The 14,495-nt window shown below is 40.8% G+C and overlaps 1 protein-coding gene across 5 annotated transcripts in view; it reads left to right on the forward strand.

Annotated features, from left to right (window-relative positions):
• llgl2 (LLGL scribble cell polarity complex component 2) overlaps positions 1 to 11,773 on the forward strand; it is a 50,213-nt gene extending 38,440 nt beyond the window's left edge. For 2 of the 5 annotated variants that reach the window (XM_076298697.1, XM_076298696.1), the window contains 6 exons: positions 6,800 to 6,956; positions 7,105 to 7,130; positions 8,176 to 8,223; positions 9,444 to 9,486; positions 9,573 to 9,628; positions 11,371 to 11,773. In XM_076298697.1, coding sequence (XP_076154812.1) covers positions 6,800 to 6,956; positions 7,105 to 7,130; positions 8,176 to 8,223; positions 9,444 to 9,486; positions 9,573 to 9,628; positions 11,371 to 11,375 — 335 coding nt within the window. In that variant the 3' untranslated portion in view covers positions 11,376 to 11,773. Of the gene's footprint in view, positions 1 to 6,799; positions 6,976 to 7,104; positions 7,131 to 8,175; positions 8,224 to 9,443; positions 9,487 to 9,572; positions 9,629 to 11,370 lie in introns of those variants that run through there. The other 3 variants (XM_076298698.1, XR_012990158.1, XM_076298700.1) reach the window with 3 other exon arrangements.
• Positions 11,774 to 14,495: the final 2,722 nt, after the last annotated feature.

The raw sequence follows: 14,495 nt of genomic DNA on the forward strand, positions 1-14,495 counted from the left end.
AATAACAATAATAATACTCAATAATAATAATAATAATAATAATAATCCTTACAAAAACAATAGGGCCTTGCGCCCTTCGGTGCTCGGGCCCTAAATATAGCCGCAAGCGGCAATGGCGGGCCCGAGCACCTGCGGGCCGCAACCCGTGACATGTCGGAATCCAACAAAGCACCGACGTGGTGCGTGTGTGAAATGTACATATTTGATGCGTTGGCTATTTGCTTTTGTATTTTATTTTCTGCCACATTTACTCGCTTGGCCAGGTGGGGGCGTAATGCAAGGCAGGCCCATTGGGTGTCATCATAATCATAATATATATTAACCTGAGAAATTTCAGACCATTCATTTTAAGCAAAGAACATTTCTGATACACTTTTTGGTTGGCCAGATGGTGGCGCTATGTTAGGCATTGAAATTACACATGTGAATATCATCACAATAATGATATCCAAAATGTTTGTACACTTTCAGATCAATCACTTAAGGCATTGTCCATTTCTGGCACATTTCCTGCTTGACCAGGTGGTGGCGCTATGCCAGGCAGGCCCATTGGGTGTCTGGATATCATCATAATCATAATATCTATTAACCTGAGAAGTTTCAGACAATTTATTCAAAGCATAGAGCATTTCTGGCACATTTCCTGCTTGGCCAGAGGGTGGCGCTATGCTAGGCCTGTGAATTACACATGTGAATATCATCACAATAATGATATCCAAAATTTGTGTAAACTTTCAGATCAATCACTTAAGGCATTGTCCATTTCTGGCACATTTCCTGCTTGACCAGGTGGTGGCGCTATGCCAGGCAGGCCCATTGGGTGTCTGGATATCATCATAATCATAATATCTATTAACCTGAGAAGTTTCAGACCATTTATTCAAAGCATAGAGCATTACTGACACATTTCCTGCTTGGCCAGGTGGTGGCGCTATGCCAGGCAGGCCCATTGGGTGTCTGAATATCATCATAATCATGATATCTATTAACCTGAGAAGTTTCAGACCATTCATTCAATGAACTGTGATTTATGACACATTTCCTCTTCATGTGGTGAGATATTAAAATCATATCAAATATATAACATATCAAAAATCCCTTCACAATTTAACATCAGCGACATCTTGGCATAATGTTTGCCAAATTTCACATGAATCTGACAAACCGTCTAGGAGCAGTATGTTAAAATTGATCATGTGACATCAGTGTAATTGTCAATCTTTCTGTTGCCAGTTGGTGGCGCTATGCTAAACATGAATTATGGGCATGTAAATATTATCATTAACATGGTCTTCAATGACCTGTGAAATTTAAAACATTTCAAGCCATGCATGGTGAATTATGACACATTTATTGCTTATGTGGAAGGGTATTAAAATTAATAATTTCGCCATTTCGTCAAATTACAACATATCAAAAAAAGGCTTCACAATTTATAATCAGGAACATCTCGGCGTCATGTATACCAACTTTGACATGAATCGGATCAACCGTCTAGGAGGAGTACGTTAAAATTGATCATGTCCACAATGCACAAAATCTCAATTACCTCACTTGCTGTGGGCGTGGCTAATGGCATGTTAATACAAAAGTTGTTTGTTTTTGGGAGTTACATACACCCACCAAATTTGGTGTGTGTATCTAAAACTATATGCCAACCACAAGTCACAGTGACATAAGGGGGCGCTATGGAGTTCCTGGGCAACGCCCGGTGCCAAGCTTTTATCCCTGTCTATTCACTGTATCACTTGATGTGTGTGCCAAATTTCATGCGTTTTCACCCATGGGAAGCACCTCCTTTGGCATCATGATTCATCACATATTTCATCACATATTAGTCTGCACAAAATCCCAAATACCTCACTTCCTGTTGGGCGTGGCTAATGCATTGTACATTCGAAAGTTGTTCATCTTGGGGAGATACAAACACCTACCAAATTTGGTGTGTGTAGCTGAAAGTATATGCCCACCACGGGATCAGTCATCTAAGGGGGCGTAAGGGGGCGCTAGCGAGTCTCTGGGCCATGCGCGGGGCCAAGCTTTTTTACCTAGCTGCTTTGTGTGACACCTGATGTGTGTGCCAAATTTCAAGACTTTTCGATTACGTTAACCACCTCAAAATATTTGCCAACCACGGGATCAGTCACCTAAGGGGGCGCTAGCGAGTCCCTGGGCCACGCCCGGGGTCAAGCTCTTGTACCTAACTGCGTTGCGTGACACCTGACGTGTGTGCCAAATTTCAAGAATTTTCGACCATGTTAACTCCCTCAAAAACAGGAAAGCAAAAAAGTAGAATAACAATAATAAATAATAAATAATAATAATAATAAATATAGCCGCAAGCGGCAATGGCGGGCCCGAGCACCTGCAGGCCGCAACCCGTGACATGTCGGAATCCAACAAAGCACCGACGTGGTGCGTTTGTGAAATGTACATATTTGATGCGTGTGCTATTTGTTTTTGTATTTGATTTTCTGCCACATGTACTTGCTTAGCCAGGTGGGGGCGCAATGCAAGGCAGGCCCATTGGGTGTCATTATAATCATAATATATATTAACCTGAGAAATTTCAGACCATTCATTTTAAGCAAAGAACATTTCTGATACACTTTTTGGTTGGCCAGATGGTGGCGCTATGATAGGCATGGAAATTACACATGTGAATATCATCACAATAATGATATCCACATTTTTTGTAAACTTTCAGATCAATCACTTAAGGCATTGTCCATTTTCTGGCATATTTCCTGCTTGACCAGGTGGTGGCGCTATGCCAGGCAGGCCCATTGGGTGTCTGGATATCATCATAATTATAATATTTATTAACATGAGAAGTTTCAGACCATTTATTCAAAGCATAGAGCATTTCTGGCACATTTCCTGCTTGGCCAGATGGTGGCGCTATGCTAGGCCTGTGAATTACGAATGTGAATATCATCACAATAATGATATCTGATATTTTATAAAGTTTCAGATCAATCACTTAAGGCATTGTCCATTTCTGGCACATTTCCTGCTTGGCCAGGTGGTGGCGCTATGCCAGGCAGGTCCATTGGGTGTCTGAATATCATCATAAACATGATATCTATTAACCTCAGAAGTTTCAGACCATTCATTCAATGAACTGTGATTTATGACACATTTCCTCTTTATGTGGTGAGATATTAAAATCATATCAAATATATAACATATCAAAAATCCCTTCACAATTTAACATCAGCGACATCTTGGCATAATGTTTGCCAAATTTCAAATGAATCTGACAAACCGTCTAGGAGGAGTATGTTCAAATTGATCATGTGAAATCAGCATAATTGCCATTCTTTCTGTTGCCAGTTGGTGGCGCTATGCCAAACATGCATTATGGGCATGTGAATATTATCATTAACATGGTCTTTAATGACCTGTGAAATTTAAAACATTTCAAGCCATGCATGGTTAATTATGACACATTTATTGTTTGTGTGGAACGGTATTAAAATTAACAATTTCGCAATTTTGTCAAATTACAACATATCAAAAAAAGGCTTCACAATTTCGAATCAGGAACATCTCGGCGTCATGTATACCAACTTTGACATGAATCGGATCAACCGTCTAGGAGGAGTATGTTAAAATTGATCATGTCCACAACGCACAAATTCTCAATTACCTCACTTCCTGTGGGCGTGGCTAATGCATTGTACATACGAAAGTTGTTCATCTTGGGGAGATACACACACTTACCAAATTTGGTGTTTGTAACTGAAAGTATATGCCCACCACGGGATCTGTCATCTAAGGGGACGTAAGGGGGCGCCACCGAGTCTATGGGCCATACCCGGGGCCAAGCTTTTTTACCTAGCTGCTTTGTGTGACACCTGATGTGTGTGCCAAATTTCAAGACTTTTCGATTATGTTAACCACCTCTAAATATTTGCCAACCACGGGATCAGTCACCTAAGGGGGCGCTAGCGAGTCCCTGGGCCACGCCCGGGGTCAAGCTCTTGTACCTAACTGCGATGCGTGACACCTGACGTGTGTGCCAAATTTCAAGCGTTTCCGACCATGTTAACCACCTCAAAAACAGGAAAGCAAAAAAGTAGAATAACAATAATGAATAATAATAATCCTTACAAAAACAATAGGGCCTTGCGCCCTTCGGTGCTCGGGCCCTAAATATAGCCGCAAGCGGCAATGGCGGGCCCGAGCACCTGCGGGCCGCAACCCGTGACATGTCGGAATCCAACAAAGCACCGACGTGGTGCGTTTGTGAAATGTACATATTTGATGCGTGTGCTATTTGTTTTTGTATTTTATTTTCTGCCACATTTATTCGCTTGGCCAGGTTGGGGCGTAATGCAAGGCAGGCCCATTGGGTGTCATCATAATAATAATATATATTAACCTGAGAAATTTCAGACCATTCATTTTAAGCAAAGAACATTTCTGAAACACTTTTTGGTTGGCCAGATGGTGGCGCTATGTTAGGCATGAAAATTACACATGTGAATCATCACAATAATGATATCCAAAATGTTTGTAAACTTTCAGATCAATCACTTAAGGCATTGTCCATTTCTGGCACATTTCCTGCTTGGCCAGGTGGTGGCGCTATGTCAGGCAGGCCCATTGGGTGTCTGGATAACATCATAATCATGATATCTATTAACATTAGAAGTTTCAGACCATTTATTCAAAGCATAGAGCATTTCTGGCACATTTCCTGCTTGGCCAGAAGGTGGCGCTATGCTAGGCCTGTGAATTACGCATGTGAATATCATCACAATAATGATATCCAATATTTTTTAAAGTTTCAGATCAAAAAATAAAGGCATTACCAATTTCTGGCACATTTTCCTGCTTGGCCAGGTGGTGGCGCTATGCCAGGCAGGCCCATAGGGTCTCTGGATATTATCATAATTATAATATCTATTAACCTGAGAAGTTTCAGACCATTCATTCAATGCACTGTGATTTATGACACATTTCCTGTTTATGTGGTGAGATATTAAAATCATATCAAATATATTACAACATTCAAAAATCCATTCACAATTTAACATCAGCGACATCTTGGCATAATGTTTGCCAAATTTCAAATGAATCTGACAAACCGTCTAGGAGGAGTATGTTCAAATTGATCATGTGACATCACTATAATTGTCATTCTTTCTGTTGCCAGTTGGTGGCGCTATGGCAAACATGCATTATGGGCATGTGAATATTATCATTAACATGGTCTTCAATGACCTGTGAAATTTAAAACATTTCAAGCCATGCATGGTGAATTATGACAAATTTATTGTTTAAGTGGAAGGGTATTAAAATTAATAATTTTGCCATTTCGTCAAATTACAACATATCAAAAAAAAGCTTCACAATTTATAATCAGGAACATCTCGGCGTCATGTATACCAACTTTGACATGAATCGGATCGATCATGTCCACAACGCACAAAATCTCAATTACCTCACTTCCTGTGGGCGTGGCTAATGGCATGTTAATACAAAAGTTGTTTGTTTTTGGGAGTTACATACACCCACCAAATTTGGTGTGTGTATCTAAAACTATATGCCAACCACAAGTCACAGTGACATAAGGGGGCGCTATGGAGTTGCTGGGCAACGCCCAGTGCCAAGCTTTTATCCCTGTCTATTCACTGTATCACTAGATGTGTGTGCCAAATTTCAAGACTTTTCGATTATGTTAACCACCTCAAAATATTTGCCAACCACGGGATCAGTCACCTAAGGGGGCGCTAGCGAGGCCCTGGGCCACGCCCGGGGTCAAGCTCTTGTACCTAACTGCGATGTGTTACACCTGACGTGTGTGCCAAATTTCAAGAGTTTTCGACCATGTTAACCACCTCAAAAACAGGAAAGCAAAAAAGTAGAATAACAATAATAATATAGAAAAATAATAATAATAATCCTTACAAAAACTATAGGGCCTTGCGCCCTTCGGTGCTCGGGCCCTAATAATAATCCTTACAAAAACAATAGGGCCTTGCGCCCTTCGGGTGCTCGGGCCCTAATAATCCTTACAAAAACAATAGGGCCTTGCGCCCTTCGGTGCTCGGGCCCTAATAATAATAATAATAATAATAATCCTTACAAAAACAATAGGGCCTTGCGCCCTTCGGTGCTCGGGCCCTAATAATAATAATCCTTACAAAAACAATAGGGCCTTGCGCCCTTCGGTGCTCGGGCCCTAATAATCCTTACAAAAGCAATAGGGCCTTGCGCCCTTCGGTGCTCGGGCCCTAATAATAATAATAATAATAATAATAATAATCCTTACAAAAACAATAGGGCCTTGTGCCCTTCGGTGCTCGGGCCCTAATAATAATAATAATAATCCTTACAAAAACAATAGGGCCTTGCGCCCTTCGGTGCTCGGGCCCTAAATACGTAGAATCACTATGGGTTGCCTCGCAGCTTCGCTGCTTGGCCCCCAATAATCCTTACAAAAATAATAGGGCCTTGCGCCCTTCGGTGCTCGGGCCCTAATAAATGTAAAATAATGTTATGTTCTCAGAGGGTCAAAACTCTACATAGATCAGCTGGCTCAACCTAATATTTAGTGGCACTGCTTTTAAATTGTGTAACTTGGATCAAACACTGGGGGCAGCCTTCCACAAGCTTCAGATTAGCACTGTGATGGAGACCTTAATCTGGAGGAATGTTTTCTGGTTAGATGAAACAAACCTAGGGGTGGCAAGAGAGACAGTTCTCCATCCTAACATACTCTGCTTTGTTCTGCCAGCCTGTCATTAAAAAAATATATATATATTTTGTCCTATTTCTCCTCCCATAGGATTTTATTTGATTTCTCCTTCGGAGTTTGAACGTTTTTCTCTGTCTGCCCGTTGGGTGGTGGAACCGAGGTCTTTAGTGGAGTTGCCAGACATTCCCACCTCCACTGTTGATCCCAGCAAGACCAGTCTTGGGGATGGGCAGGGTTATGATGGCAGGTCTGTACACCTAGACCAGGTGCATTTAACTTTTGCAGTGCTACAATTATATTGGATATACTGTGTGTGTGTCTCAAAAATACTTTATTACTTCAGTGTTTTGCAGGCCTTTATAAAGGCTTCATATTGTATTTAATTGCCTTTGCAGGGGAGTCAGAAAAGGCTGTGATGATGGTGAGATGGATATTCCTTGTTTTGATCTTCACTCTCATGGCATTCAATCATTAGAACTTGCATGGCTAAATGCTTCACATGCTTTGCTTATGGAAAAAGCATCAACTGATATTCATTATTAGGGCTGATACTAATACCTTTTCCTGCATATTTTGGGTCTATTTTTAATTTGGTTACAGACAAAATTAACTGATGTTACTGAATGAGTCAGACTGTCAGCCATTTTCAATTTCAATCTCAAATAGTCATCTGGTTTTGCTATAGACAAAAAACCAACACAATGTCCAAAACGGGAACGTGGTGTTGTTATCCAGTGTCTTTGTTTCTGATCGTAGGTGTCCTTGCCACCAAAGCTCTGATACCATTGAGTATCAATAAAACCAAATTTCAATACCTAACCAATAAGGAATAAATGTCTTTACCCTCAGTGAACCAATAAGCACACATTATTGTACCAAGATATAATGATGATGCTGCTGATTGGTTGTCTAAGATATTTCATGAACACATCGTAGATGTGTGTGATGCATTTTTAGAGGCCTGACAACAATGTGCATTGCATAGTACAGGTAGGTGTTAAATGAGAGCAGAGACAGAGGGATTATTGACTTATTTTGGATTGTATAACTGTTATTTAGTAAAGCATCAGTGTGTCAACCATGAAAAACATTTTCGTGTGAGTTCTGCATCACAATGGTAGAGAAAACATCAGATCTTTTCAGCACATTTTTTGACAAAATGTAAAGTGGTGGAAGATTTGGCACATTCCCAATTAATACACATTGCCATTTCTTTGAAGGACCACCCCCTTCCAAAACCCTTTGTCAAATGATGAATCAATCTACAATTGTTAACTAAACTTAAAGTAAACGTTGACTGGTATTTAGCAGGCGCTTTTATCCAAAGTGACACAAACTCGCAACAGCACACGCCCGCAATTGTGTAGTTATCAGTTGATATTGTTTTCTGCATGCTTTCTTAAATGCTTATGCTCATCCAATTGATATATATGTATGTTTTGTGTATGTGTACATATGTGTTTCAGAGAATTCTGCTAGACATGTAATGGAGCATGCTTTGCTGAATGATGAGAGTGAGTACACTAGTAACCAGTAACCAGTTAAAGCAGGCTCTCACTAGAGGAGATGGCGCCAATTCTCCTTTTCTGTGTTGCTTGCCATGTATGCTTATTCTTGTCTGTGAATCTGCATTTTGTTTAGTCTGCATCTAGTCTGCATGGATGATCATTTTAACTTTCATATCTATTTCAATAAGGAACTGTATTTGTACAGTAAATTTGCTTTGGAATACCTTGACAGTTTCGACTGCTGACTCTGCAGTCATCCTGCAGTGATCCGCTGACTCTGAGGATGACTACAGAGTCAGCAGTCGAAAACGGTCAAGACTGTTTATAAGAACAATTCACGTATAAGTAATGCTGCAAAATGTGAAGTGTGACCAGTGAAAATTTGTTGTCAAACTGGACAGAATATTGATTGCATGTGAGACCACTCTGGAGCCCTGTTGATGGGATAACCTGGTCATTCGGCACATTCAGGTAGTAATGATATCACTGATAGCCACACAACATTGCTGAGTCTAGACCTGGCCAACTGAGGCAACCCCAGAGTTGTGTAAAGTGGTCACTATGCATGATGCGTGCATCTCTTTACAAGCTTCCTGCCCCGACATGTTAATCACTGTGGAGTAGGCTAAATCTGGAGTCATCAGATCTCATGACCTTTTTCCATTGTTCCAGAGTCCAATCTTTATGTTCCCTTGAAAATTAAATCCTTTCCAATTAGCCTCACTAACAACTGGTTTTCTTATGACCAGCTGAACAAGATCCAGTCCTATGAGTTCGTATTTCATTATGTGTGCTGAAACGCACCCATTTTGCATAGTGTCCACTTCACAAACCTCAGGAGGGCAGTGTTATGATCTGGGGATTGCTTCAGTCTTTTCTTCCTTGATGGCATAGACATGTTCAAGGATGGCAATGCCAGGATTCGTCTCAAACTGAAAGAGAGGTTCTAGGTGGATGGGGAATCATTGTGATGAATTGGCCATAATAGTGTCCTACTTGAAACCATAGAAGTTTTATGACAGAACTCTATAATTATGCGACTCTAGACAAGCAAATGTTGAATGTTGTATTTGAAACAATGTCATGGAGAATGCATGAATGTGCATCATAACCAGAGCAAGACACAGTCCAATAAAATGTCAGGGTTGGCGACTTTTTTTTGGCCGTGCAGTGTCAATGCTGCAGTAAGCATTTTGTAGTAATATCATTTTCTTCATGTTTCACAGAAGTTCTGCAAGAGATCCAAAAGTCTCTAGAAGGATATCAGATGTGAGTCTTCACACTGGATATATTTCATTACAGTGCTATGTGCAAAACCTTAAGGTATAATATGTGCATTTTTTGTTTTCTTCAAGGGAACACACAGAGAACAATATGAAGCCTTCCGGCACCAAGGTACTCGGTAATTGCGGTAAGGGATTTCAAGCTGTGGTTTTAACAAATTACGCTATTGAAGGATTGCAAGATCGCTCTAAGCCATGTTGAGTAACGTCACTTCGAGCATCTTGTCAGTGATTTGCTGGAACAGTTTATGTTTTTATGGTCCAGGTTGGGCGAAGGCAGGCAGCGGATGGTGAGGTGATGTTTGCAGTATGTGACAAAAAATGTTTTAGCTTAGAAACCACGTAACATCACTTAAAGCACCTTTTAATAATCAAATAATCATTATTTATTACACGGCTCTTCAGAGTGCTGCAGAGTGCTCCATTCACTTGAATGGGCCTTCCCAATGTTCGGCGGTCTGCTAATTCTCTATAACAGACCGCTGTCAAGGAAAATGGGGTTTGTGCTTCTAATTTATGTCTTTCATATTACTGCGCATTGTGCGCAAGGACTGGAACCTGTTTGAAGGCCAGAATCCAGAATCAGAGGTTTTTCTTGATGTTTGGAGCATCATTGGCATGGTTTAGCATCAGATTCAGGCAACAAAAGCAGAGACCTTTGTATGATTTCCAGACCTCACTTTGGTTAAAGCATATTTTAGGATACTCAGTTGCACAACTACACCACATCCCACACTAATTGGAAATGCACCATCTCACTATTTGTTTTCACCATGGCAATGGTATAAAGAGCACCAACTCTGGTTGGTAGGGAGAGGCTGTAGAAGAGGGCGCATCCTCCCATTCAAGCTTTTATGGACAATGTAAGAATGTTTGCAACAGGTGCGCCATGTGCTGTTGAATAAATGACAATCTGAAAGTGAAACCTAGCAGATGTATAAGGGAAATGTATTGATGCAAAAGAGTTGGGTAACATGATTCTTTCTATTGTAGAGATACTGGTGAAGCGTTTAGGCATATGGCACAATTCCATGTTGAGTGACAGGACAGGTTGAAAGGGTCAGAGAATTCCTTGTAAAGTCTATCAGTACCATTGATAAGACTTCATTGCCTTGTAAACTGAAATTGTGGTGAATTGAAATCCTTGAAATCCTTGAAAGTTTTTGAATCTGAAAAAAAAAATCCAAGGCCCTTGAAAGTCCTTGAATTTCTTTTTGAGGAAAAAATCTGGAGTCTGGAGAGTCCCAGTCTGGAGATCATGTCACAGTATAGACATGTCATTCAGCTGATACAGAGAGGAAGAGTGACAGATTAGATACCCTAATCCAGGTTCATACTCCTGTGGTGGTAACCCTTGACAAATAACATTCGAAGTTCGAAAGTATCTTAGAAGGCATGAAAAGAGAGTTTGATTGTTTTGGATACGCACTTGTCGCCTCGCTCCCCTGTTAGATATCTTTAAAGGCGGCCGTTTGTCCTGTTCGGAAAAGTCATTGAGAGCTTGTTTTGTTTCTTCAAGGTATATTTGTTTTTGTCTTTAATATAGACATTATGTCCTAACACATTATGATTATGGAAAGATCTCTGGAACACCAGACGCCACTGTTGAGGGTTTTGGCGGTGTTGTAGACCAAATTCAGCAAAAAATTGAAGAAGGAAGGTGCCCACTTTACACAAGGGTGTCTTTGGTGTTGGTGGTGGTGGGGTTACAGTTAGAGGTTTGTCTGCTGTAGGGAGTCCCCAAGCACAGGACATTTGACTGTGACTATAACCAAAAATTGCTGATAAATGTCCTTGTTCTGTCTGCTTTTACACCTTGTTTTGTTTTGTTGGCTGACCTATTTATCAATGTGATATCTTTTGTCCACAGATTGACTGTTCAGAGTGCCTACAACTTGGAGTTCACCAATACTCCAGCCTTGCTAGTATGGCCTAAACACTACTGCTTCCACAACTACTGAACTCCTTTAGCCAAATCCCTCAGTCTGGAGTCTGATGCATGAAGCCACACCACTGCGAGGGGCCCAGAAGACAAGTGACCGCACCACCTGTGCCTGCCATGACCAACCACTGTTTCTTCACCGATTCCATTGCCTGCTTAACCCACCACTCATTCCCCAGTCTTTCCTTACCATACCTGGGGCGTTACCTTTGCACAATCTGAAAGCAGGCAAGCCTCAAAAGTAAAAGGAACACATGATGGATTGTCTTGTGAGGGGGTGCCCAAGGAGTGTTTTAAAGGGGTGGTTCAGGATTTTGGACATAAGACCTCATTTCCAAGTAAGCAAGTGTGATATTTATCAGTGGAGACCGTTTTCAACACGTTTCATCCAGTCCTTCTAATTGCAGAGTTCGCAGGTGCTAGGCTAGCGCAAGTCAACGGTATGTGCTAGCCTGCCACTAAAAACAGTCTTATCCACTCCACAGTACACCTGAGGCAAATCAATTATAACGCCAGACTATCGATGTAAATGTCTGTATTGATACTGTTATTTCTAACGTTATTCTATCCTTGCATTTCAACGATCGCATTACATTTTGAGGGACTTGTTTCTTACCACGACGGAATTATACTTGCTCCGGTTAGTAGTACTGCGCCGAAAAGTAAACAGTAAAGCGCACTCCAATGGGGATACTTAGTAGTAGCCTTGGTAATATCAGTCCGCTGCTGAGATGCAAAATGACTACTACCAACTTCAGGGACCAAAGTATAACTATTGCAACGCGATGCGAGGGTAGTTGTATTTCTTACACTATTCTATCAACACAGACATTTACATCGATTGTCTGGAATTTGCCTCGGGTGTACTTTGGAGTGGGTAAGACTGTCTTTAGTGGCAGGCTAGCACATACCGTTGACTTGCGCTAGCCTAGCACCTGCGAACTCTGCAATTACAAGGACTGGATGAAACGTGTTGAAAACGGTCTCCACTGATAAATATCACACTTGCTTACTTGGAAATGAGGTCTTATGTCCAAAATCCTGAACCACCCCTTTAATGTTATTGTTTGTTACTGTTTTTTACCTATGTGATTTTTTTTTTTTTTTTTTTTTTTTTTATAAATATATATACAAAATTCCTTGCATCTGCATGGGCGCCTAACCACCGACACAAGGGAAAAACAAATTACGCTCACTGCTAACATCCATAGTACTGTGTATGATTACACAAAGAAGGCTTCCTGTATGCTGATATGAAGTTGCTGTGGAAGCACATGTGATGGTTTCAACTGCAGTACTCACAAGGCATTAGCGTTGCTACCTCTTTCCCTTTCCGTCCAGGTAGAGAATAGTACAGTGAATATTTTAATATCAGATAGGTACTTTCTTTTACTGTGTAGCACCTAATATGCTGTAATTATTAGGGTGAAAACTTTTTAAAGGGGGCTTGGGTCTTATTTTATTATTGTATTTTTATTGCAACATTGAATAATGTAATTTAGGAATGTGATTTTAAAAATTTCTGAATGTTTTAATATATGTGTATACGCAAATTTGTACCAATTTAATGTTATTGGGGCTGCTGTTATTTGTAATCTGACCAGGAGATATTTTGGTACTCTTTCCTAAAATGTTCAATGTGTTAGCTTTTTGTTGGGGGAGTAGAATATATTTTTGTAGTGACATAATCAAGTATGAGAACTCTATCATTTGTAATTTCACACTACATTATGCTCTTCTGAGTAAAAAATTTTCACAATCAGATAATCACGTTGTCTGAATATTTCCATATGTTTTGTTACCCTGTCTAGATCAGATCTAGCATTGAGGATCATCATTTTAATGGTGGTTTAAAAGATTCAATCCATGCCGTCCAGATCCCAGACGAATCTGCAAATATCAATTTGTTCTGCAGGTCCTTCTGACAATTATTCCCAAATCACAAAAAACCCAGGCACTAATCATAACCGTAATAATAATGGAACCACTAGGCGCACCCACCTTAGTTTTTTTTTTTAAGGTAAAAACTGCATCTCACTATGCCACCGAGTCAGTGGCAGTGCTACGGTGGGTGCGCCTAGTGGTTCCATGGGCCCTTCCACCATGGGCGGACTGGCCATCTGGCATACCGGGCATTTTCCCTGTGGGCCGACGCACCTTTTGGGCCGATAGAATAGGCTATATAATTTAATTATTTTGGCCAACGATCGGCCCAAACGAAGGACAATCAGCGGCCCATTGGTACATTTCAATATTGACACTGGACTGATCCAATAACAGCTCACGTCAGGCCCCACCCCTCCCATTTTGGCTCAGAGCCAGGATTCTGTGAGCGCATCAAAAGTTAATCGAAGTTGCCTACACGAAATTGCGGCGGGTGCCGGTAGTGACAATTGTGCAAAATGAAAACCAATGTAGAAGCTTCAATACAATATAGCAAGTAGGCTAGCATATGTCAGCAACATGTTGAAGTTCGTGGAGTTTGAATGAGGATATACAGACCAAGGGACAGTGAGCAGGTGGTGGAGAGTGCGAGCCTAGTTGAGGCTACATGATAAGAACTCAGTGGTGGAGCAGGTAGGCTGTGACATGCCATGCTGACTATGATGATTATGATGACTTATTAATTGCGATAATGTAATGATATGGTTGCCTAATGATAACATAGTAAAGCCGTGCTGTGATTATGATAACAAATAGCGCAACTTAAATTTTCTAAATGAATGATTTGCAAACCCGGACAGCAAAATAGTGTCAAATCGACGTTAATTGTTGGTCAGATTGATCAGTTTCCGTCAGACGCCCAAAATTCAACATCGATGGCATGAGTGGTGGTTCTATCTTGGGAGGGTTATCATGGTAAAGAATGGATAAAAGACTAGACTGATGGAAACGTAGGTTACAAAACGTCACGTCATGCACAAGCCAACAGTATAACCTATAGGCCTAGGCTACTGTCAGACACTAAAGAGAATTAGTTCATGTAGCTGTACTGTTCCAAAATGTACCAGCAATGTAGGTAGGAAGTACTATAGCCTACAGGAATAAAATAT

The sequence above is a fragment of the Alosa pseudoharengus genome, unplaced genomic scaffold, assembly GCF_046254945.1.
Source record: "Alosa pseudoharengus isolate Yale_2024_CS ecotype anadromous, Long Island Sound unplaced genomic scaffold, YU_APseudo_1.1 YU_APseudo_1.1_scf_21, whole genome shotgun sequence".
Lineage (NCBI taxonomy): Eukaryota > Metazoa > Chordata > Actinopteri > Clupeiformes > Clupeidae > Alosa > Alosa pseudoharengus.